Below are 26,152 nucleotides of genomic sequence, written 5' to 3' on the forward strand. Positions count from 1 at the left end.
GCTGCGTTACTAGACTTGCAGAGTGCATTAACTATTTTCTGCACAAGCAAGAATGAATGGTATTTTCTGTTTGAGTTCTATGGTATGTTGCTGAAGTTTTAGCATATGGAACTGACAATTTAGTATTCTGATAGCAAGAGTAGCATAGGTGTATACTTTTTTACCTGATCTGTCTAGTGCTTGGAAATCCCTACCTGAGGGGTGGGATTCTTAGCAGAAGTTGCTTCAATTCCTTTAGGCCCTTGAGAAATATCCTCAGGGTCAGCAGTAGGAGTTTTGAAAAGAAATGTGCAAATCAGGGACTAATACCAGTCAGGTTTTCTGTCAGGAGTCAAACTAGATTCCATGAAATCATCCACATCCAGGACAGAAGGAATGGCCAGGGGTCTGTGCTGTGGAAGATCCAAGACTTCTCAGAGTCTTAGACCGAGATTCCCATTGGGAATGCTCCCTTAAAGTATGAAGGGTTTCCCTAAAGGAGAAGTCCTCTGGTGGAGAGGCTGAAGGAATGGATTCCCCTGAATCAGAATCCTCATAAGCAGAGAGGGATTGAATGTCTTCATAATCAGATGCATCAAGAGTCAGACTGTTCAGATGAAACTACTGGGGACAGATCTTTTTCTTTTGGAAGGGGTAAGCTTGGCTTCCCTTAATCAGCATTATAAGGTCTTCCATCATTTTAAGCATTTGAGACTGAGGCAAGGAAGCAGGTGTCTGAGATTAGGTAGTCAGTTTCTTGGGCATGGTTCGTACCCTGGGCCGTAGAAAGAACTGTAGACGCAAAAAGTCTGTTTGTCGAGAATCTGTAGTGCGAAGTACTTCCTCTGAAGCCGGTGCCTGCTCAGCAGCTCCAGACCAATCCAAGGTAGAGAGAACCGCAGGATCTTTAGTTGAGTTTTGTGGCATACCGATTCAAAGGTCTCTGAAGCAGCCTGCAAATCCACAGAAGCTGGCATCAGGGGCTGCGAAAGCACCTCACTGAGGACGAGAGAACTGACTACTAGCTTAAAGGAAGAGTCATGGTATAAGAAATCCAAAAGACTTGATTAAATTAAAAAATTTAAAGTAAATTATGCACCTCCTTAGCTGGCCAGCACCCTGTGCAATAACATGGGGCGGGGGTTAAAACTGGTCAGTACAACCTCAACACTACAATTTCAAAATTACCAATTCAGGAAACTGCATAAAAAAAGAAAACCCTCATGCGACTGGTGGATTTTACCAAACATGTTAAGCTGCCTTGGTAGAGGGTCATTATAAACCATTTCCCCTTACCAGACACAGAAAACCTGTAGGTGGGTGTGTGTGTAGGCAAAATCGGTTTCACCCATTTTTAAGGCTGAGCTGCATTAACTCAAATGGGCTTCAATAAACATGCGCATCCATTCTATAGTATTACACACATGGGAGACTGACAAAATTCTTACTCTGTATAAAAAGCAACAATGAAGTTCCAGACAATTAAAAACAAACTTACCAGACACTTGCTCTGGAGTGAAGGACTGTGAGAATCCTTGCTCCCATTCATAAAGAACCTGGTTCGTATCAACCTCTTCATCATCTGGGTTCCCCTTGCCACTCAGAGAAGGTGCTGTTGTTGTTGCTCCAGAATGAATACCAGAATCCAAATAAGACTGCTGCTGCCAGTGACTAACTGCTGCCTTGCGGTCTGGCTCCATCGCCATGTCTAGTTCCATCAAATCAGCTGAAAAACAAGTAAATACTAAATAACCATGTACTTGAGCAGTCTCATGTTGACCAGAAAAGAAAAATGGCTTACTACTCTTGTCAACCTTTGACCGAACCTGCTAGTAACAGGAAACATTAGGGAGGTTAAGCAACCTTAACATTTAAAACACAAAATGAACATTTAAAATAAAATTTTCATAACACTATGCATTGGTTCAGCCATGACCCAGCCAAGTTTTGCTGCAACAAATACTGAAGCTTAAATACTTCAGCCAATTTCAATTTAGCAGTTTAATAGGTTCCACCCACTCCATTCTCCACTCCCAGAATCATGTAACCCACTTGCTACCAAGTTACTGTTTCTAACAAGTAACTACATCAAATGAATTCCATAACCAAATCCACATTCTGTGATAACTCATTAAAAACATGCAAACCTAGTCCTGGCAGACTAAATACTTCATCCCAATGGGCATTCTCTTCAGTCCCACCCCTTCAATATGCAAAGAGATGCATGCATTTAACAGCTTACAGTTTCGAGTTTCCTCAACCTTCTAATCCGTTTCAAAACAACTGCCATCCAACCACAGTTAGGTAAAATAAGAAGAGATGCTCCCCATCACAATGGGTCTTGAGACCTACCCTAGCAAATATTCCTTATAGAATTTTGAACCCACAAAAGACCAAATTACAAATCACATGAAAATACAGAAAATCCTGTTTAGGTACTGCCAGAACAGAATTGAAAGGATATTTGCTCTCATATGGACCAACACAATCAGCACACCTTGTTTTTGTCACTGCCTGTGGGTCAGTAACTACACTCCCTAGCATTGTAGCAATACTTGGTACCTTCTCAGTTGCAGTAACTATTCCCTCCCACTAGACCTCTTTCCTTGGCTTAGGCCCCCTCCCAATCCCAGTTGTGCCTCGCATCCCCTTGCTCTTTTACACTGCATACAGTGCTGACAAGTCATACGTCTTGGCCACCGGCAAGAAGGGCGGGACCGCTACACGTCTTGGCCACCGGCAAGAAGGGCGGGACCGCTACACGTCTTGGCCACCTTGGCCACCGGCAAGAAGGGCGGGACCGCTACACGTCTTGGCCACCGGCAAGAAGGGCGGGACCGCTACACGTCTTGGCCACCGGCAAGAAGGGCGGGACCGCTACACGTCTTGGCCACCGGCAAGAAGGGCGGGACCGCTACGCCTTGGCCACCGGCAAGAAGGGCGGGACCGCTACGCCTTGGCCACCGGCAAGAAGGGCGGGACCGCTACACGTCTTGGCCACCGGCAAGAAGGGCGGGACCGCTACACGTCTTGGCCACCGGCAAGAAGGGCGGGACCGCTACACGTCTTGGCCACCGGCAAGAAGGCGGGACCGCTACACGTCTTGGCCACCGGCAAGAAGGGCGGGACCGCTACCCGACTTGGCCACCGGCAAGAAGGGCGGGACCGCAACACGTCTTGGCCACCGGCAAGAAGGGCGGGACCGCTACGTCTTGGCCACCGGCAAGAAGGGCGGGACCCCTACACGCCTTCGCCACCGGCAAGAAGGGCGGGACCGCTACACGTCTTGGCCACCGGCAAGAAGGGCGGGACCGCTACACGTCTTGGCCACCGGCAAGAAGGGCGGGACCGCTACACGTCTTGGCCACCGGCAAGAAGGCGGGACCGCTACGCCTTGGCCACCGGCAAGAAGGCGGGACCGCTACACGTCTTGGCCACCGGCAAGAAGGGCGGGACCGCTACGCCTTGGCCACCGGCAAGAAGGGCGGACCGCTACGTCTTGGCCACCGGCAAGAAGGGCGGGACCGCTACACGTCTTGGCCACCGGCAAGAAGGGCGGGACCGCTACACGCCTTGGCCACCGGCAAGAAGGCGGGACCGCTACACGCCTTGGCCACCGGCAAGAAGGGCGGACCGCTACACGTCTTGGCCACCGGCAAGAAGGGCGGGACCGCTACGCCTTGGCCACCGGCAAGAAGGGCGGACCGCTACACGCCTTGGCCACCGGCAAGAAGGGCGGGACCGCTACGTCTTGGCCACCGGCAAGAAGGGCGGGACCGCTACACGTCTTGGCCACCGGCAAGAAGGGCGGGACCGCTACACGTCTTGGCCACCGGCAAGAAGGGCGGGACCGCTACACGTCTTGGCCACCGGCAAGAAGGGCGGGACCGCTACACGTCTTGGCCACCGCAAGAAGGCGGGACCGCTACACGCCTTGGCCACCGGCAAGAAGGGCGGGACCGCTACGTCTTGGCCACCGGCAAGAAGGGCGGGACCGCTACACGTCTTGGCCACCGGCAAGAAGGGCGGGACCGCTACACGTCTTGGCCACCGGCAAGAAGGGCGGGACCGCTACACGCCTTGGCCACCGGCAAGAAGGGCGGGACCGCTACACGCCTTGGCCACCGGCAAGAAGGGCGGGACCACTACGTCTTGGCCACCGGCAAGAAGGGCAGGACCGCTACACGTCTTGGCCACCGGCAAGAAGGGCGGGACCGCTACACGTCTTGGCCACCGGCAAGAAGGGCGGGACCGCTACACGTCTTGGCCACCGGCAAGAAGGGCGGGACCGCTATCAAACTGCAAGACTGATCGGAAGAAACAGTACTGTGACAACCCTTTATACTGTAATATCAAGTCTAATAAGAGGACACCTGTCAGGCCTTGGGGGGGGGGGGGGGGCAAGTCTGTGGTACTCGGGCCAGCCACAACTTCCAAATGCAAGAAATCCCAATATTACTGCAACAGTGAAGACCAGCTACATTTACAGAAGTCAGATACACAACTCTACAGTGCCAAAACCTTTTGATTTTGTGCCCCTATGGATACTAGTCACTGGCACGATCAGTGTTAAGACTGCCCCCCCCATGAGGACTGCTTTCCCTACCAAGATGACTTCTGGCCTACACAAACCGGAGAGCTTTTAGCCATAAGGACAAGACTGTAGAAGGCTTCTGGTAGAAATGTAATGTGAGACCACTGATACCAGATTGAAGTGCAAGCCAGACTAAATGCATAGACAGTCATCCTGGTAGGGTAACATTTTTAACTCCTGCAGCTTCTGCAACTATTAAGGAGGTGCCTGGGGACCAGAGGCCAAAATTACTTCAGCTTACCTAGTCAGGTGTCAAAACACTTGATGCTTCAGATGCAGCATCTGCAGATTTTAGTCATTAAGATGTGTCCTGCTAAGGTATTTAACCTTTGCCATAGGATGTCTAGTTGTGCATTAAACTCTGCTTGACAGAAAACAGCAGCCCTTAGGGACTCACTAAAGTCATCAGAAAGATGGAGAAAAATGGAAAGACCAGAGTTGTGTTTTTTTAATTCCATTCCTGACTGGAACTACACATTGAAATCTGCTCATTACTACAGTTAGGGGAAGTCGGACCAGAAGAGGAAAAAGAAGTTATGTACCTACCATAACGTTCCATGTTAGTTGTCTTCATCTCGCCTTCTTTCTTGCTGGTTGGGATAGGAGCCGATCCTCTGCTCCAACCCAGCCATCTTCTATAGCTCGAGAGCCGTTTACTGGCTCAAGGCTACCCCTTATCCCATGATGCCTAGCATTAGCTACACAGATCTCATGTCTAACAGCTAACCCCAGACAGACAGTCAAGAGAATCAACCTGTCCAAACAGGTTGAGCAAACCTGTCATACTCTGTCAGTAGAGGAAACAAACCAGAGAACACTCAGCCAGTGAAACCAAAAACTCCTTGATCCAATAGGACAGGGGGGTGGAGGATGGGACGCAAGAAAGAAGGCGAGATGAAGACAACTAACATGGAACATTGTGGTAGATACATAACTTCATGTTAAGTAGTCTATCTCACCTTCGTTCTTGCTGGTTGGGACAGTGTCCCTAGCACCTACAATCCTGGGCGGCTCATTGGAACAGACTTTACGACAGTGGAACCAAAGTCAGCTCTGCTCCTGGACACCATATCTAGCTTGTAATGAGAACTAAAGGTAGAGGATTTGCCCACGTAGCAGCTGCACAGATAGAATCCATGGGCAACCTAGACCTTTTGGTTTGATAAGAAACTCTCAATTGATAAATGAAAGCAATAATGTGAGACAACCACCTGGATAAGGTCACTTTGGAAACTGGGAGACCTTGTTTGCCTAGGGTGTAAGAAAGGAATAGTTGGTCCGACTTCCTTATATCCTTAGTCCTATGCAAGTAGAAACACAATAGTCTATGAACATCCAATTGGTGTAATTTGTATTCTGCCTTGTTGGTGTGGTTAGGGAAAAGCACAGGAAGGCCTTTTAAATTGTTTTCCGAGCAGACTTTCAGAAGGAAAGAGGGATTAGTCCTCAGAGCAACCCTGTCCTTATGAAAACCCAAGTATGGAGGACGAACACAGTGCCTGAAGTTCAGAGACTCATCTGGCTGAAGTAATAGCTACCAGAAAAAGTGCTTTCCAAGATAGAAACTTAAATGGAGCAGGATGCTGCAGGTTCAAAGGGGGGCATAATTAAGGAGGTTAGCACCAAATTAAAGGTCCCAAGGAGAAGGGGGACCTCTCACTGGAGGTCTAAGTAGTGCCTCTAAAAAGGCTTTAGAGAGCTTATGAGACAAAGTTTGAATTAGACAACCCAACATGAAAGTTAGAAATGGCCGCCAATTGAGCCCTGATTGTAGCAGAAGCGGACCCAGAATGAAAAAGCTGTGCTAGGAACTCCAAAATTTCGTGGACTGGGGCTGAAAGGATCTACGTTCCTAGCCTCTGCCCAACAAAAAAAAAAAGTTTCCATTTGCTAGCATAAGTCTTTCTAGTTGTGGACTTGGGAGACAATCTCACGCACGGCCGGGGAAATGCTGAGAAGCCTGGCTAAGGTTGGAAGTGGAGCAACCAAGTTGTGAGCTGGAGTGTTTGGAGGGATTGATGCAGCCCGCCCGATTGATGAATCAGTAGGTCTGTAATCAGATCCAGAGTCCAGGGTTGATCGAGAAGGTAATGGTGCAGGAACGGAAACCATATCTGTCAAGGCCAGTAGGGGGCAATGAGGATCATTTTGCAACCCAACGATATTGCTTTCTGTACGAGTTTCAGTATCAGGGGAAACTGAGGGAAGGCATAAAGAAGTTCCTGAGGCTAATCGTGGACTAGGGCGTCTCTGGGTGTGACCTGTAAGCGGAAGAAGGGAGAAGTAGGTGCTGCATTTGCTGTTGAAGGGGGTGGCAAAAAGATGGCAGCAAGGGTGTCCCCATTTGAGGAAGATCAGATCCGCAACTACCTGATTCAGAGACCACTCGTGAAGCATGAGAATAGCTCTGCTGAGCCTGTCCGCTTTGACTTGGAACTCCCAGGGAGGTGCATCGCAATCAGAAATCGTTGGGATGAAAATCGCCCACTGCCAGAGTGTTTCTCGACATAGGGGGTAGGACTTGGTTCTGCCCTGCTTGTTGATGTACCACACCACTGACATGTTGTCTGTTTGAATTGCAATGGTCCCAGAAGGTAGAGTGTCTTGAAGAGCTTGCAACGCTAGTAGGACGGCTCTCATTTCTAGGACGTTTATATGCAGGTGGTACTCATGAGGCTGCCAAGTGCCTTTGACTGTCCTACCCTGATAATGCCCGCCCACCCTATCAGGGAGGAGTCTGTGGTCACTGTGGCTACCAGAGGGGGCTGAATGAAGGGTCTGCCCTGAGTCACTAGTGGAGAGACCATCCACCAGGAAAGGTACCTTTTGCATGCTTCTGTAATCATGATCGTGAGAGACATGGGCAGCTGTTGGAAAGACCACTGTGTGAACAGAAGCCATTGAAGGATCCTCATGTGAAAGCGGGCCAGTGGGATTAGAAGAATGGCTGCTGCTATGGAACCAAGAGTTTGAAGAATGAACCTGACTTGGATTCTTTTGCTCTGCATTACAATTTGTACTTGCTGACGAATTGTGGACACCCTTTCTGGCGGTAGCCTTGCGGACATGTTCCTGGTGTCTAAGTCTGCAACTACGTAGGGGATAGACTGACAGGGCAACAAGGCAGATTTTTTCGAAGTTTATTGTAATGCCTAACTGGGAGCAGATTGTGATTATGTAGTCCCTGGCTTGAAAAAGTTGATGCCTGGTAGTAGCAGTGAGGAGCCAGTCTAGATATGGAAACAGCTGGAATCCTCGACGTCTCAGATGAGCCGGGACCACTGCCATACATTTGGTGAATACCCTGTGGCGAGATGAACATGACTGGGAAAAGAAGGAAAAGAAGGAATCTCCTGAGCGCCTGTCCTTTTTGTGGTAGTACACATCCTGAAGATGAATGGAGAACATCTAATTGTCCTGACCCAGAGAAAAGAATGGACTGTGATAGCGGATCCACCAACTTTGTTCTTTGAACAGACTTTAGTTTGCCGAGATCCAGAATCTGTTTCCAGTCCCCTGTCTTTTTTGGCACCAAAAAGAACTTAGAACCTCGAGTAAGTTCCAGATCAGTTGTGTCTGCCGGGACTTCCTGGATGACTTTTTAGCAGTCTTGAAACTTCTAGGAAGGGATTTGCTCGATGGTAAAGGGGGTTGAGAGAAGGGAATTTTGTAACCTCTGGATACAACTGATAGTACCCATCTGTCTTGTGTTAAATTTAGCCAGGCTTTTGGGTACAGTGAAAGTCTTCCCCCCCGACTGCCACCAGATGCGGGCAACCCTTCAGGGATGCTGAAAGGGCTTCTCAGAGAAGGATTCTGTTGCCCTGGTTCTGCCGAACCCCCCCCCCCCTGCCATGAAGGCGGCGTTTATTGTTATTCCCCCCTTTGCCCCTGGAGGAGAGAAAAAAAAAAAAAAAAAGCAAAGCGCTATGCGTGTCAGGCGAGGCTCCCTGGGATTTTCGGAACCACACTTTACCACTTCTGACCCTTGAGGTATGGTCTGTAAGGAGTGGAAAAACGGACTCCCGGGCAGAGTGAGTCTTGCCTTCTTGCTCACACCTAGTCAAAGTTCACCTGTGGTCCAAAGAAAGGAACCAAAGGTGGTGTTGGTGAATGACGCTCTAAAGGGTTCCGCAAAGTTACACAGCCACATCCATGCACGTCTCCTAAGGGCCACGCCCGTACCTGCGGCTCTCCGAGCACTTCCAGTCCCCTCCCTCGGTAGGGACTAGGGGGATTCCAGCCCCCCCCCCTCGGTAGGGGCTAGGGGATTCCAGTTCCACCCCCCCCCCCTCGGTAGGGGCTAGGGGATTCCAGTTCCACCCCTCGGTAGGGGCTAGGGGATTCCAGTTCCACCCCCCCCCTCGGTAGGGGCTAGGGGATTCCAGTTCCACCCCCCCCTCGGTAGGGGCTAGGGGATTCCAGTTCCCCCTCTGCTTAAGCATTTCAAGGATGTCCTAAAAGGAAACCTTCAGAGGGGGATCTCTGGGACCCTTCCAAATCATCTAAGTCTGTATCCAAAGTGACAGACTCAGGGGAGTCAATGTGCTTCCTCTTGCACTTCTTACGAGGGGGGCTCCTCTGAATGTTCAGGGAAGGCCTCGGAAGAAGAGGAAACACCCAGTGGGGTGCCCTGGAGCACCGATTCCCCACGCTTGGGGTCTGGAGGAGGAGCAGAGGTTGGCACAGGCACTACAGGGGACAGAGCCGGTGGGGCAGATAGTGGCCAGCACACTCCTCATGACATTGAAGGCGTCCTTGCCATGATGCAGAGAAGGCTCCGGTTCAGAGGAAATCGGACTCCTTCTCCGCACAAAGGGAGATGGCTCCAAGGCCAATGTAGGAGCAGAGATAACCTGCGCCGAAGCTCCGAGAGGGAAAACAGGGTCGGACAAGGGCTCGATGCCACTCGCCCCCTCGGGGCTGACGAGAGCCCTGGTGCCCAGATCCCTCGACAGATGGCACCATCGAGGGAATCTGAGCAGACGACGGAACCGAAGGAGATAAGGTTATCGGTGCCGACAGTTCCACTACTTTAACCCCAACGAACTCCGGCTCAGAGCTCAATGGAGTTGGAGGAGGAACATCTATAGAAGTGGGAAGGAGCAGACACCTGTTGAGGAGGGCTGGACAACATTTTGGCAAGTGCCTGCGACTAGCAACCCACCGACCACTCTCTCCATGTCGTGATCAGAGAGCCTAGAGGATCGAGAGGAGTGAGATCTGTGACTGAGCTCGCTTTGCAGCAGGGGAGACAGAGGAGCCGAATGTATCGATTACAGAGAAGGGGACCCTCAGCCTCTTGAGCTCCGAAGTTTCTGATGGAGCCGACGGGGAGATGGTCTTCCAGCCGGAACCGAAGTAGCAGGTAAAGACTGAACCAAAGACTGCTCCGAACTTGGAGCAGACGATTTGGTAGATTTAGGGGATTTTACAGGCTGAGTCTTGGCCGGTGAATCCTGGGGCTTTAAAAGGCCCCTAAGAATAAGCTTATTCTTACGCTCCTGCAGAACTCTTGGACTAAATGCATGGCAGATAGAACAAGAGACCTGCAGGTGCACAGCACCTAAACAATACACGCAAGAAGTGTGTCATCTGTCAGCGACATTTTGACAGCATGCGTAACTTCTTGAACCCAGACACCTTGGATTCTTTGGACATCCTGTAACAGAAAAATACAATAGCTACCAAACAAAATTAAATTAAGGAGAAATAACAGTACAGTACAGGCTAAAGCTAATTTTTTTTTTTTTTTTTTTTTTTTTTTAAATAGGAAAGCCTCCAACTCAAACGGCTAGCCTATAAAGAAGATAGAAGGAAAGCCTCTAACTTAAACGGCTAACCTGACAGGAATAAGGAGAAGGGGGGAGGGGGACTCAAACAAGTTCTAAGAATCTACAAATACACACTTACCAACACAAATATATGACTAACAAAAATCCCTAGGAAAGACCATTTCTGGTAAAGTTCTATAAAGAAACTTTATATAAGACTGAGCCAGAAGAACGACACCTCGCAGCTGAAGCAGCAAACTAGATCTGGGTAGCTAGCTCTAAGCATCATGGGATAAGGGGTAGCCTCGAGCCAGTAAACAGCTCCCGAGCGATGGCAGAGTCGGAGCAGAGGATCGGCTCCGATCCTAACCAGCAAGAACGAAGGCGAGACAACTAAAAAAAAAAAAAGTTTCCACAGAGATCAGCCATATTTGCACATCTCCCATTCCACACTTTCAAAATTCGACAACAGCGCCACCAGTCCCTGGTAGCAGGAAGGGAATCAAGTGCCAAACTGGGAATGTAAAACCAGTTCAATCTTTGCGATGCAGTTACTTTTCAAGCGTACAACAGAAATGCAAGCTGACCGGTATCCTCCTCTGCTGAAAATAGAGTGCATTTAAATTCCTATCCTTCAATAAATTAAAGTTGTACACACTGTATATCTAAGCATCCACATTGTCCATTTTCATTCAACTGATGACCATCTGATCCATGGATCCAACCCTGCCACATACACTAGACTCTGGAATCCAACTCAAGCCCTCCTCTACCCATAATGCCCCAGTCAAGTAAATACCTCCGATCAAGTTTGCTGCTTTATAGATCCTAAAATACTGCAAGAAAAAACAGCAGAGCTGGGTCTCATACCTAGAATAAAGGCTTTCACAAAATCCACAAGGTCACTCCAGAAGATGAAAGGAAGGAGGGTGGGCAGTTTAAGAATAAAAATGGACAACACAGATGAACAGTCATGGTGAGTACACAACTTCAATATCCTGTCCTTTTCATTCCCTCATGGAAGGGTATTCCAAAGAACTGCAGAACCAAATCCGCTCTGCTTCTGGAGGTAAACTCTAGTTTGTAATGAGCAACACAGGCATGATCATTAGACCACATAGCTGCTGCACAAAAAGTTGCACGGCAACCTCTTCTGCCTTTTGATCTCTATTAGAATGTGCTTTAGGAGGCTTGCCTTGCCAAGTATAAAAAAATGCAATCAGTAATCCATTTGGCCAGGGTAACTTTAGAAACTGGTAATCCCAATCTGTTTGGGAAGAATGGAACAGCTCTGTTTCCACTTCCTGAAATCTTCTGTTGTGTGGAGGCAACAGTTGTCCATTTACATCTGAAAGATGTAGCACGTATTCTCACTAGAAAAATTACAGAAACAGGAAAATCAACCGTCAGATGGTCGATTCAGATAATGTGGATGGATTTGTTTATATGAAATTTAGGAGAGTGCCTGGAGTTCAGAAATTTTAGGAATGGTGTTTTCCGAGACCATTTTTAAATCCAATTTAGCTGATGGTTTAAAGGGTTGTTGGGTGAACCCTTGGAGTAAACCAGTTAAATCCCAAGGTGATCAGTCTTTCACTGGAGGTCAAAGAAGGTGCCTTAGAAAAAACATGCACAATTTGGTAGAAGCTAGAGAGGAAGCATTTTCTCCCAAGTGAAAATCAGATATAGCTGCCAACTGTACTTTATAGAAAATAGAGCACCTTTTTCAAAATAGATCAAAAGTTCTAGAGCTGCAGACACAGGAGCAGTGAAAGAATCAACTTCCTTCTGAAATGTACCAACTGACTTCCATTTACTCCTGTAGATCTTAGTTTTAGAAGCTTTCTGGGAAACTAGAAGTATTCAGCTTGGTGAGGAAAGCCTGGGCCGTCTAAGCAATCAATGGAAATGGAAAAACCATGCTGTCAGTTTGAATCCTGGAATGCAAGTAAAGGTCTGACCTGGGGTCCACTATCTAAGGAAGATAAGAGACCAAACGAAGGGGAACCACACAGAGGCCAAAAGCGGGTAGAGGATAACTGAGCTCTTCAACCAAAGCACTTTCTCTAAGCATTTTGGAATCAAAGGTAATGGGGAATAAGCATAAAGGAGACAAGAGGGCCAAATGTTGCCTAAAGCATCTCTTGGAGACTCCCCTTGAGGGGGAATTAGGGCAAAGAGCCTGCTACACTTCTTATGGGGAGATTCAAAGAGCTTGCAGCAAGGTTGGTCCTGAAGGAAAATACAAGGAAATAAGTCTGATCAAAATGGCTGAAAATGAAGTGCAACATAAAAGGTAAGCACTTTCACAGATCTGCTTCTTCAGACCATATAAAAACCACTAAAGAGCATTAAAAAATCTAACCAGGTTCAATTAAACACATGGTCAGCAGACTCCTGAATGAATCAACCAATCTCCTGAATGAATCAACCAATCAAGTGTTCACTAGGGGGTGGGATTTCAACACTGGCGTCAAATCGTCCCATTCAATCTTGGAGGAAGGTGTGCTTGACAAAAGCAGTATCCAACATAGCTCACAGCATTCAGTCACTCATCTCCACCCCGCACATTGTGAAGTCAGCTCCAGCACAAAAACCCTGAATGAGTGCTCACTACCTCATTCCAATACATGCTTGGCCAGGGCAGTAGTTTCTTATTTACATGCTCCATGACCATTTCTTTTAGAGTACGATTTGTTTTGCCAACATAGGAGGTTCTGCAGACAGTACAGTCTGCATAATAAACCAGATCTTTACTCTTACAGTCAGCATAAAAGTCTCCATTATAAAACCAGTACTGGGTTGCAGAAATTAGGTGTTTTTTTAGAATATATTTACATGCTCGAGTGCCGCATTTTAGAAGTCCCTTTTCGATCAGAGTGAACTGCAGTCTTGCCAAGTTATCCCGAAAGCACAATTGTAGTTTAAGGTAAAGGTTATTCCTTAAACAAAACCTAGGAGAATTATCAATAACATTTCTGATGTCAAGTGTCGCTTGTAAAATAGACAAATTCTTTCAAAATATTACATACTACGTTCACTCGAATGGAGACACACCAGATTCTTACAACGTGCACCAGCAGAAGTAGCATCTCCAATATTATCATTCCTGAATCTCAAAAGTAGGGTCTTCCATCACCACCCCTCATATGAAGTACCTCATATTCATGCAATGCTCAATCTCATACAATTTATATCCTCCAGTCCAAAAGCTGGAACCAGGTAGTCATGTAGCCTCATTATCCACAGGAATTGTCCCTTCATAACATTTCTAGTAATATGACTGGGATGTATACTGGTTGTGTAACAGGGTATTCCTCTTACAAGGTTTCTTGTAAAGAGTATGGCAACGTCCCAGTGCTCCCTTGTCAGAGAAAGTCTAAACTCTGAAAAAAAATCTATTCTATTGTGTAAAAAGACACTATTAAAGCTCTGTTCAGTTTCATTCCATATGAGAAAGATATCATGAAATCACCTGTAGCACAAGATATTCCCCCCAAAGCATTATGTAATGCATACTCCTGTTCTCAGCATGCAAGGAGAAAGTGCTGGCACATGCCGTGCCCATCGCAACTCCTGTCTGCTGGATATAAAAGTCTGGTTAAAAAAAAAAGTTATGTACTTACCATAACATTCCATGTTTGTAGTCCATCTCACCTACATTTTTGCTGGATGGGTTCAAAGCAGATATTCAGCTCTGACTCTGCCGATACTAAAGCTAGAGCGCTTTCACTGGGTCGAGGCTAACCCCTTTCCCATGGTGCCTCATGGCAATTCCCCAGATCTTGTTGGCATGGAAGCAATAAGTACCCAATAGTTATGAAACTATGTATAACTGTACATAGACAAACATTGTGTAACATTATCCAATGCAGGTGGACAACTACATCCAGGTCAGACAGCATAAGTATAGTTCACCAGATCCTCCAGGAACAGGAAGGCGGGATGGAAGAATGTAGGTGAAATGGACTACAAACATGGAATGTTATGGTAAATACATAACTTCATGTTATGTAGTCCTATCTCGCTGTAAATCTTGCTGGCTGGGACAGGATCCCTAGCACCTTTATCCTGGGTGGCTCAAGCAAAAAGACTTCAGCACAGTGGACCCAAAGGATGACCTGTCCCGGGAGGCAGAATCCAATTTCTGAGTGACAAAGGGATGCGGTCTTGCCAAAGTAGCTGCTGCACAAATAGTATCAATTGGGAGCCTAGATCTAAAGGCACATGAAGTTGATACTGACCTTGTAGAGTGGCCTTTTACTTTGTTGGGTAACTGTTTGCCAGCAGTCTGCTAAGCAAAGGAAATGCAATCAAAGCCATTTTGAAAGGGTAATCTTAGAAAACAGGCAAGCCTTTTTTTCCAAAAAGGAAATAAATTGATCTGATTTTCTAAATTCTTTAGTCCTGCGTAGGTAAAACCTGAGAATTCTGTGGACATCCAACTGGTGTAGCCTGTATTCAGATTTATTAGAATGCTTTGGAAAAAAAACTGGTAGCTCAGTGGTAGTGTTATGTTCTGAACCTACCTTGGGAAGAAAGGAAGGGTTTAGTCCTAAGTGAGACTCTATCCTTGTGGAAAACAAAAGTACAGTTTTGTACCTACCATAAATGTAGATGTTCGAGGATCCACATTGCTGCAGTCCTAACTATTGGGTAGTCCGCTGTCCAGTCGGCCCGAATACCAGAGTATATGGCTGACGTCGGTCAGGGCGCATTAGACTGACGTCAGTACGTCAGGGTACTAATGCGCATGACCGACGTCATATCCTCAGTCTTTTCTTGCCCCAGATGTCAGAAGACCCTAAAAAGACAAGGCCCAATATACCTGCACCAGAAATATGTACAATATATACAAAAATATATACAAAAATGTCAGCATATAACCTCACCTACACAACCACCCCTAAACACAGAGGGGAAGGAGGGAGGGTAAATTGGACTGCAGCAATGTGGATCCTCGAACATCTACATTTATGGTAGGTACAAAACTGTACTATGTTCTTCATTCCACATTGCTGCAGTCCTAACTATTGGGTAGAATCCCAAAGCAGAGGTAAGGGAGGCTGGCAAATCATAAAGAAGCAGGAGCTGACAACATGCCTTGCAAAATAGCTGTGGCAAAACCAGCCCTAGACTTAGAGTAGAGAGGAAGGTGATAATGCTTAGAGAAAGTATGCACTGAACTCCAAGTAGCTGCCTCCAAAATATCTTTAGTTGCCACCCCCCTTAGAAATGCTGTTGAAGTGGCAGTAGCCCTAGTGGAATGAGGCCTAATCCCAGCTGGAATCTCCTTGCCATGATGGGAATAACAAAATGCAATGCAAAACCCAATCCACCTAGAAATAGTTTGTTTTGACACAGGCTTGCCCTGCGAACTCAAAGCAAAAGAAACAAACTGCTGCTGAGACTGCCTAAAATCCTTAGTCCTGCTTAAATAATAACGCAATTGCCTATGTACATCTAAAGTGTGCAAAATCTTTTCCCCTTTATTTTGGGGGTCTGCATAAAAAGTAGGCAAATGAATAGTTTGGTTTAAAGCCACACTAGAAACCACCTTAGGCATAAAGGAAGGATTAGTACGTAATGATACCCTATCCTTATGGAAAATCAAAAAGGGCTCTACTGCCATAAGGGCCTGCAACTCAGACACCCTTCTTGCAGAAGTAATAGCCAACAGAAAAGCAGTCTTCCATGACAAGTATTTCAATTCAGCAGTAGCCGCAGGCTCAAAGGTTGTAGAGTAAGTTTTTCCAACACAAAATTGAGATCCCAAGCAGGAGTAGGAGCTCTACGTGGGGTCTTATATTCTTTGCCCCTCTAAGAAACTGCTTGAACAAAGGATGCGAAAACAATGGTGGGTCACAATCATAGTGAGCTGAAATTGCTGCAGCATGAATCTTAATGGAAGAGAAGGACAAACCTTTGTCCAATAACTCAGTAAGATATTGAAGAGCCACATTCAAATTAGGCTCAGAAATCTCCAAATTCTTTGCTGTACTCCAAAATAAAACCTCTTCCATTTTTCATGACACTTTCCTTGTACTAGGTCTTCTAGCTTCCATAATCACATTTAAAACTTGCTGAGGAAGTTGAGACCTGCTGTGTTTCAACACAGAATATGCCAGGCTGTTAGATGAAGTGAGTGAAGCTTGACATTGAGCAGATGACCGTCCTTCTGAGATAACAGATGTGGAATCAAAGGTAAAGGCCATGGAGGCTTCCTTACCAGACTCCTTAGTAGTGGGTACCAGTGTTGCCGAGGCCAATCTGGAGCTATTAAAATCATCCTTGGCTTGTCTTGTCTGACCTTTAAGAGCACCTTTGGAAGAAGAGGCAGAGGTGGAAAGGCATACACATGAAGATTTTTCCAACTGAAAGAGCGAGCATCCACTTTCCAAGCTGTGTGATGAAACCCCTTTGTGCAAAACTTTGGCAGCTGGTGGTTTAGTGGAGAAGCGAACAGATCTATGTCTGGAGTTCCCCATGACACTGTCAATTTCTGAAATACATGAAGATCCAGTTTCCACTCGTGGGGATCCATGATTTGTCTGCTTAACACATCTGCTAAGGAGTTCTGTGCTCGGCAGAAACCTTGCCTGCAGGGTTAGCTGCGAGCTGCGCGCAGTCTCCCATAAAATCATTGCTTGCCTGCATAGAGGATAAGAATGTGTTCCCCTTGTTTGTTGATGTACCACATGACAGTTGTGTTGTCTGTTAGAATCAACACCTGCCCTGGAAGAAGTAACTCCTTGAAAGCCATTAATGCAAACTGGACTGCTAACATCTCCTTCATGTTGATATGTAGATGCTGTAGTCTGGCAGGCCACTTGTCTTGTATCCACTTTCCATTTAGATGAGCTCCCCAAGCAATGTCAGAGGCATCTGTCGTTAAAATCTGACTCGCCTCTGGCCGGGTCACAGAGAGTCCCTTGTTTAGGTGACATTCCTGAGCCCACCACAAAAATTCTTTTTGAAGGCAAGGTATTATTTGAATGACAGTGTCCAAATCCTGGCAGTGCTGTGTCCATACATTTTGAGATACCATTGCAGCTTCCTCATATGCAGTTTGGCATTGGGAAGCACCAGAATACAAGATGCCATGAACCCTAATGCTTGAAGGACTGTCCTTGCAGTCAGCACGGACTGATGAGATAGTTGATGGAAGTAAAGGGATAGACTCTTTTGTTTGTCCGGGGTTAAAGGGCCATCTGGGCTGCTGTATTCAGTCTCACACCCAGAAAGCACATGTCTTGAGAGGGTACTAGACTGGACTTTATTTCGTTCACAGAATACCCTAGGCATCTTAGCACTGCTATAACATATTACAGATGCTGTAGAAGGTCTTCCTTTTCTTGAGCCAGAATCAGGCAGTCGTCTAAGTAAGGATAGATTTGAATTCCTTTTAGCCTGAAGTAAGCTATCACTGGAGCCAGAACCTTTGTGAATACTCTGGGCAGTAGATAAGCCAAAGGGCAATGCAGAGAACTGATAATGAGAATTTCCAGCTCGAAACGCAGATACTTCCTGCAACTTAGTCTTATAGGCACATGAAGGTAAGCTTCCTTGAGATCTAAAGTTACCATCCAGTGATCTTTGCCCAGCAGAGGTAAAAGCTGTTGTAACGTCAACATCTTGAACTTTGGAATGTCCAGATAAGTGTTGAGGATAGATAAATCCAAAATTGGTCTCCACGTGTTCCCCTTCTTTGGTACTAGGAACAGGCGAGAATAAAATCCTAGGCCCCTTTCTGATACAGGGACTGGCTGAATGGCCCCTATTTGGAGTAACAGAGAAATCTGCTTGTGAGCCTCTTTCCTTTGTGGAGGAGGAACGTCTGGCATGCCTTTGAAAGGGGCAATGTATGGAAATAAAACCTGTAACCGTGGTGAATGATATCCAACACCCATCTGTCTTGAGTGATTAAATCCCAATTTTCTTTGAAAAGAGACAGTCTTCCTCCCAAAGGAGCTGCCAGACGAGAATCTACTGGCAGCTGAAAAGGCAGGTCATTGGGTCTGTTTACGAAAGGACTGACCCCTGCCCTCACCAGAAGTCTGAGCAGGTGAACTCCCTGTTCTAGGCCTAAAAGAACCTTGAGCTCTGCCCCTACCACGTCTAGACCTACCCCTAGACTGGGAATCATAAGCAGGATATGTCCATCCCTTAGTAGGCCAATTTCTACTAAACTTTGGTGGCTGCACCTGCAAAAAATCTTTAACAGTTTGCATAGACTTAGCTTTGTCCTCCATTTTCTTTAAAACTGCTTCCACAGGCGAACCAAACACATCAGACTGTAAAGGAGCATCCAAAATCCTTGTCTTAACATGCTCAGCTAAATTCTGATCCCTCAACCAGGCATGCCTGCGAAGAACAGAACTAGTGGCAGCCACCCTCGAGGAGGCCTGTACAGCATCAAAACCACATTGCAAAGAATGCTTACCCACTTGTTCAGACACATGAACTAAATCCAGCAACTCTTTACACTCAATACCTTCCGCCAAAGCATCCACCTTAGATTTCAGTTGTGAAAGGAGATAATTTTGATATTTTAGCATGTGAAACTGACAATTCAACGCCCTCATGGCTAAAGTGGAAGAAGTATACACTTTCTTTCCCCATCTATCCAAAGCCCTTGCCTCTATCAGTGGGAACAGGGTTTTAACCACAGAGGCCTTAACACCTTTAGGTCCCTGAGAAACAGTTTCGGGTCTGCCCTAGGACTCTTAAAAAGATACTTATGAGCTTCAGGCACCCTATAGTACCTATCAGGTTTAACAGGAGCAGGAGGCAAAGAATCAGGGTTCAGGGAAGCCTCTGCAAAAACATCTTCCACCACATTCAACACAGGAGGTATAGCTAAGGGCCTATGCTGGGGCAAAAACAAGAATTCCCTAAGCCTTTTCCTGGAATCAGAGTAATCCTGGCCTTCCCATTTAAAGTGCTCCCTCATGGAATGCAGAGTCTCTGAAAATGAGAAATCCTCAGGAGGAGAAGCTGTAGGAGTGGAATCATCCACATCAGAATAAGGAGGATACTCCTGCAAATCTTCCGCAGAAGTCTCAGAAGCCTCTGCACTGTTCAAAACTATCAAACTCAGGTTCCACCCTAGGCCTCTTATCAGGAGGGGCCATAGAACCTCTAATCATAGTAATCAAATCTTCTGCCATTTTAAGCATATGTTTCTTAGGCACAGAACCTGAAGTGCTAGGAGAAGCCCCCACTGAAGCTAAACTTGGCCTACCTCTCAAAGAAGTTTTGGAAACAGAAGGAGAGGCTCTAACTCCCTTGGGAAGAGAGGGAAGAACAGTTACCTGAGAAGCCCCCTCAGCCTGGCCTACCTCCTGAGAAGGCACATCCTGTAACAGTAAAGTCTCTGCCTGAGACTCCAAAGAAACTCCTGGCAAAACTTCTGGCTCCACTGAGCCTTCTAAAGAACCGACGTCCGGGACTGCCGGTTCATCAACCCTAGGCCTCGCTGTTTTGTCCTTGCGCTTCTTGGACGAAGCGGGCGTCGGAGCATCCGACGGCATTTTATAATTGCAACGCTTCCCAAACACTAACCTGGCACAGTCTAACCTTCTCTTAATAGTGCGTTTGTTAAACCTAGCACAAGAGCGGCATCCAACAACGTCGTGCTCAGGCCCTAAACAAGGTATACACAAGGTATGGTAATCCCTATGAGGTATCTGTTTCCCACAAGAAATACAGTTATTCACTTTTTCTGACATCCGGTTAAATACTGAGGCAAGAAAAAACCAAAATGTTCCCCAACGGGGTACTTCGCCAACTCTGATTCGGTCTGAAACTCCGACTTCAGAAAATTTCAGAACGCCAACCTGCACTCGCAAAACTGCTTCTGCATCGGACCATGCGGCAAAAAAGACTGGGGATATGACGTCGGTCATGCGCATTAGTACCCTGACGTACTGACGTCAGTCTAATGCGCCCTGACCGACGTCAGCCATATACTCTGGTATTCGGGCCGACTGGACAGCGGACTACCCAATAGTTAGGACTGCAGCAATGTGGAATGAAGAACATCGTAAGGAGGTCGAATAGTAAGAGCTTGTAAATTCTGAGACTCTCCTAGCAGAGGTTATGGCTACTAAGAATGGTGTTTTCCAAGACAATTTCAGATCCGATGAAGAGGGCTCAAAGGGGCAAGAAAGTATGTGAGAACAAAGCTTAGGTCCCAGGGTTCTGGTGACTGTTTGACTGGAGCCCCGAGAAGGAGAACTCCCTTCAAACAGGTTTTGCACAAAGAGTGGGACATGACAGGATTTCCCATGTAGCCAAAATGGTAATTAGAGATGGCAGCTAACTGAACTGTAGCAGTCACAGCAGTCACATGTCTTGAAGTCATTAAAATCCCTAGAAAGTTTTACTTTTAACCCCTTTCAGTTTGACATCCTATGCATCCAGCTTGTCTTGTAAAGCATCAAACGTTAAGTTATCTGATAGTCTTCCTTTTGCTTATTTTTCATTAGCCTTCCTACTTCCTCTTCATGTGGTTTGAAGAATTCAATTAAAAACTTAATTAAAAGTAACTGAAGCTAGCTTCGATATTTATGATGTGCCATTTAGCAAGGAGTTCAGGAAATGTATTGCCATAGCTAGGCATACATCTTACATGTAAATCTCTTGGTATAACTGGATAAAGAAGGCAAGCCTCCATGTGGAAACGCTGCCATTGCAAGCATTTTAACTAAAACGCAGCAGTTTTCCTCTTTTGTATATATTACAAATGCACTTGTATCTCTAAATCAGAGGGATTACTTAATTTTCCCAAATTCAAATCTAAAAGTGGATTAGTTTTACCCACCAGTAAGTCAGTGACTGTTCAGTGTAAAAGCTTCCATAGTTTGTTGCTCTACCAAGGTATCCACTGCAAGTTCTGCTGTGTGTAGCTGCAACAAACCAGTACAGTTGTGTACACTTACCATAAATGTAGATGTTAAAGTGTATTCACTGTTGCAGTCCATTAACCAATGGGTCATCTGGCTCCCAGTAGCCCTCGATTGGCCAGAATACCAAAGGTAAGTAAATATGACAGCTGTCAGTTGTAAAGGACGTCAGGATGTCAGATACAAAAGGAGGCAGCCAATGTCACTTCCCCAGTCTTTCTTGCCATAAGTCAGGAGTCCCCAGAAAACAAGGCTTAAGCCAAAGGAAACTTTGGCAAATAAAACCAGATTCAGCCTGTACCTTGGGAAAGAACAGGAAAGGACCAAAAAAAGGGGAAGGAGGGAAACCAGGACTGCCAACAGTGAATACACCAACATCTACGTTTATGGTAAGTGTACACAACTGTACTATGTTCATAGTGTTTCACTGCTGCAGTCCTAACCAATGGGTTGACTACCAAAGCCCAGAGAAAAGGGAGGAGGCACCAACAGAATCAAGGATTGCAGAGAATGGCCTGCAGAACAGCAGTGGAAAACCCTGCCCTGGCACTAGAAAACAAAGGCAAATTATAATGTTTTGTGAAAGTGTGAACAGAAGATCACGTGGCAGTCTCTAAAATGTCTTTAGTAGGGACACCCCTTAAAAAGGCTGCAGAAGTGGAAGCCGCTCTTGTGGAGTGGGTCCTAACCACTTTAGGAACCTTGCCATGAAAGGAATACAATGTGCAACCCACTTAGAAATTGTTTGCTTAGAGAGATAGCTTTGCCCTGAGCTCCAGGGGGGAAGTCCTGTCCAGGTAAAACCTGAGCTGTCTGTGCACATAGAGAGAATGTAGGATCCTTTCACCTCTATTTTGAGGATTAGGAAAGTAGGAAGGTGTATGGACCGATTAAGAGTCAGGCTAGAAACCACCTTGGGCATAAAAGAGGGATTGGTTCTCAAGAGACAATCTGCATGGAGAATAAGAAAAAGGCTCCATAGCCAAAGCCTGCAGCTCCAAAACCCTCCTTGAAGTTATAGCAAAAAGGAAGGCAGTTTGTCAAGAGACACACTTTAATTCTGCAGTGGCAGCTGGCTCAAAAGGAGGAAGAGTTTCTCTAGAAAAAAAATTAAGATTCCAGGCTGGAGTAGGTGCCCCTCTGGGAGGTTTTAAGATGCAAGCACCTCTGAGAAACATTTTCATCAAGGGACGAGAGAAAATGGGTTGCTCAAAAGAACAATGAGCAGAAATGGCTGAAGCATAGATCTTGAGAGGAAAAAGACCACCCTGAAGCAAATCAGCCAAGTACTCCAGGATCAGAGGAAGAGTAGGCTGAGAAGATTCCTTCTAGCCTGCATCCAATGAGAATCTTTCCCATTTGCCAGCTAAGACTTCCTAGTGCTAGGCCTCCCTGAAGTACATTGACCACCTGCTGGGAAAAGGAAGAAATAGATGGAGTCAAACAATGTGCCATGCTGTCAAATGGAGACTGAAGATGAGGATGTAGAATGTTTCCCCCTTCCTGAACCAAAAGATCTGGTTTCAGAGGAAGATGCCAAGGAGGAAATTGAGAGAGACTGCGAAGCAGTGGATACCAATGCTGTCTGGGCCAGTCTGGAGCTATGAGAATAATCCTTGGTCTTTCGTCCCTCATCTTCAGTAATACTCTGGGAAGAGGAGGGAAGGCATAAACTGACAGAAGCATCTAAGGGAAGGACAGAGCATCCACTTCTCCAGGACTTGCTACGATGCTGTCTAGTGCAAAAAAGTGGTAGAAGGTGGTTGTCTGGGGAGGAGAAAAGATTCACCTGAGGAGTGCCCCAACATTAAATGATGTAAGACTGCTCTGTTCAATTGCCACTCGTGAAGATCCAGGGTCTGTCTGCTCAACTGGTCTGCAAAACAGTCTCTCCCTGGAAGAAACTGAGCTAGGAGATGCAGGCCCAAGGATGCTGCTATGGACCAGAGAATCATCCTCTTGTCTGCACAGGGGGTAAGAATGAGTCCCTCCCAGTTTGATGTACCACAAGACTGTGGTGGTGTCAGTCCTGACAAGCAGAGTTCCTGGAGAAAGATGCTTGAAAGCTAGTAAGGCTTGCTGAACTGCCATCAACTCCTTTAGGTTTATGTGCAGGTGCATCTGCTGGGCATTCCAATGTCCCTGTATGCATCTGCCATCCAGGTCAGCTCCCCAGGCATAGTCCGATGCGTCCGTGGTAACTTGAATGGCAGGAGGTGGGCAAAAAGGCATGCCCTTGTTTTGTAGACAGGCTGTCGCCCAGGAAGCAGAGGAATTATATCCAGGTTGTGTGTGTGACACCAAAGGTTCTTTAGGTACCACTGCAATTTCCTCATATGCAGTCTTGCATATGGAATCATGAGACTGCAAGAAGCCATGTATCCCAGAGCTGGCAGGTATTTCCTTGCAGAGAGCAGGGACAGGCTTGCCAAATCCTTGAAGTAAACTGAAAGTTGCCTGCTTCTCTTGGGTGAGATGCATCATCTGGGTGGCTGTGTTCAGTCTCTCCCAGGAATGTCATCTCCTTGGATGGCACCATTTTTTATTTTTCCACATTGTGTGCGCAACCCAGAGAAGGAAGTATTTACAAATTCCAGATCCTTTAACAGCTGTTCCTGAGAATTTGCCCGAATTACAGTCCAAAAGTATGGATAAATCTGCAAAAAGCAATGACTGGAGCCAGGTACTTTGTGAAAACTCTGGGAGCAGTAGCCAAGCTAAAGGGCAGCACAGAGAATTGATAATGTTGCTTGACCACTCTGAAACGAAGGTATTGCCTGCAACTTTCCCCAATAGGGATTTGCAGATAAGCTTGAGATCCAAAGTTGCTAGCCAGGAGTCCTTTGTCTAACACTGGCAGCAACTGATGCAGAGTGAGCATTTTAAACTTTGGAATTACCAAGAAACAGTTCAGAATGGCTAGATCTAGGATAGAACGCCAGGTGCCTTTTTTTTTTTGGAACTACAAGAGTCTGGAATAGAAGCCCTGGCCTTCCTGCTGAGCAGGAACAGATTCTATTGCCCCCAGATGTAACAGACAAAACTTGCTTTTCTACTTCTGCCCTTTGGTTTAGAGGAGTGTCCGGGAATCCTTTGGGAACTGGAAAGGTGTGGAAAGAACCCGTGACCTAGGGATACAGTTCTGAGTACCCATTTGTCGTCCGTGATAGTGGCCCAGACCTATGTAAAAAAGGCCAACCTTCCCCCTAAAGGATTCTCCGGGCAAGCAGGAGCAGGCAGAAGTTGGACCAGTCATTGAGAATGTTTGGACAGAGATGTAGGCGTAGAACTGCCTGCCTTGCAAGTGGAAGCATGCAAACACTTAGACCTTTGAGGGGTAGCCACCTGCCCCCTAGATGATTTGTAACCTCTAGTCCTAGAGGAGTTCTGTCTGCTGGTCATCAGGAAACCAGCAACTCTTAGAAGGGTAATTCCTGCTGAAACGAGGTTGAACTTGCAGAAAGTCTTAAACTGTTTGCATAGACTTGGCCTTATCCTCCATCTTTTTCAGCACTTCCTCTGCTTTGCTGCCAAAGACTGTCCGTCCCTTTATGTAAAGGCACATCCAGAGCCTGGCTTTTAAAAGGGGCTGCTCCCTTAGCCAAGCACGCCTTCCAAGAACAGATCCAGTAGCTGTAGCCCTGCAGGTTTCGAGAATGTCCACAATGTAAAGAGAATGTTAGACAAGACTGGCAGAATTCAGCAAATCCTGCATATCCTTTATTCTCTGCCAAGAGAGGCACACTTGCAGTCTGACTTAATAGCCTCCAAGGTGTGCTGCTGATACTTAAGCATATTAAAAAAGCAATTAGTAGACCGAATAGCAAGAGTGGCAGAGGTATAAACTTTTTACCCCACCTATCTAGGTTCCTAGATTCCCTGTCATTAGGGAACAGGATTCTTGGCAATGGTGGCCTTGCTCCTTAAAGCCCTTGAGAAATAACCTATGGGTTAGCTAGCGGATTCCTAAAAAGAAACAAAGGAGAATCAGGGAATCTAGTACCAGTCGGGTTTTCTGAGAGCAGGAGGAACTGAATTTGGTGTCAAGATTTTCCAGAAAAACATCACCTCCAACACTGGAGAAATAGCCAGAGGCTTATGCAGAGGCAAATCCAAAAACTCCCTGATCCTTTTCTTAGATTGGGGATAATCCTGACTCCCATTTAAAATGCTCCCTGAGCATATTCAAAGTATCAACAAGAGAGAAATCCTCTGGAGAAGCAGAAGGAATCTATTCCTCTGCATCTGAATCAGAATCCTCAAAAGGAGAAAAACAAACCTGAGAAACTTCAGCAGAGATGCTAGAAGTATCAGAACCTGAATAAAACAGTCTCAGGAGAGACATCCCTACCTCTTTTTGAAGGAGGCTGTGAACCCCCAATAAGAAACAAAAGGTCAGCCATTTTAACCATTTGAGAATGAGGGGAATGAGAGGAAACTGGAGTCTGCTTCTTCACTGGCCTACGGCTGGAAGATATACCTGCAAGTCTGAAAGACTCTGGAGGCCTGGCAACCGCCGTAGTGAGGTTGTCGGCATGAGCAAAGAACAGAGGCCTCTGACTGAAGTCAGCTTAGTGGATCCGGATCCAGCTGAAGAGGCAAGAGGCAGAAGGTCGACAAAATGGAAGCCAGAGGCCTGTGGGACTCAAATGGTTTCAGAGGCCTGCGGTTGAAAATCCACAAACTGAGGGGAATGCAAAGGCACCCCACTGACTACCAACTTAACATCTGAAGACTTGCCCTTCTGAAGCCTGTCACGGTCCTGGTCCTTGCGCTTCTTAGGGAAATCCAAAGCCTGAAGACCAGCGGACGCCATACCGACAAACAGGCTACACTCCACAATGCTTAGCCAGACGACAAACAGTACATGGATTAAAGGAAGCACAGAAGTCACAATT

At 46.4% G+C, this 26,152-nt stretch overlaps 1 protein-coding gene across 3 annotated transcripts in view; it reads right to left on the reverse strand.

The window, feature by feature from the left end:
- CTNNB1 (catenin beta 1) overlaps positions 1-26,152 on the reverse strand; it is a 756,935-nt gene that overhangs the window by 649,085 nt on the left and 81,698 nt on the right. For all 3 annotated transcript variants that reach the window (XM_044064737.1, XM_044064734.1, XM_044064735.1), the window contains exon 3: positions 1,478-1,705. In XM_044064737.1, coding sequence (XP_043920672.1) covers positions 1,478-1,705 — 228 coding nt within the window. The remainder of the gene's footprint in view (positions 1-1,477; positions 1,706-26,152) is intronic.

Source organism: Protopterus annectens, chromosome 3.part0, assembly GCF_019279795.1.
Source record: "Protopterus annectens isolate FY-2018-M chromosome 3.part0, PAN1.0, whole genome shotgun sequence".
Classification (NCBI taxonomy): Eukaryota; Metazoa; Chordata; order Ceratodontiformes; family Protopteridae; genus Protopterus; species Protopterus annectens.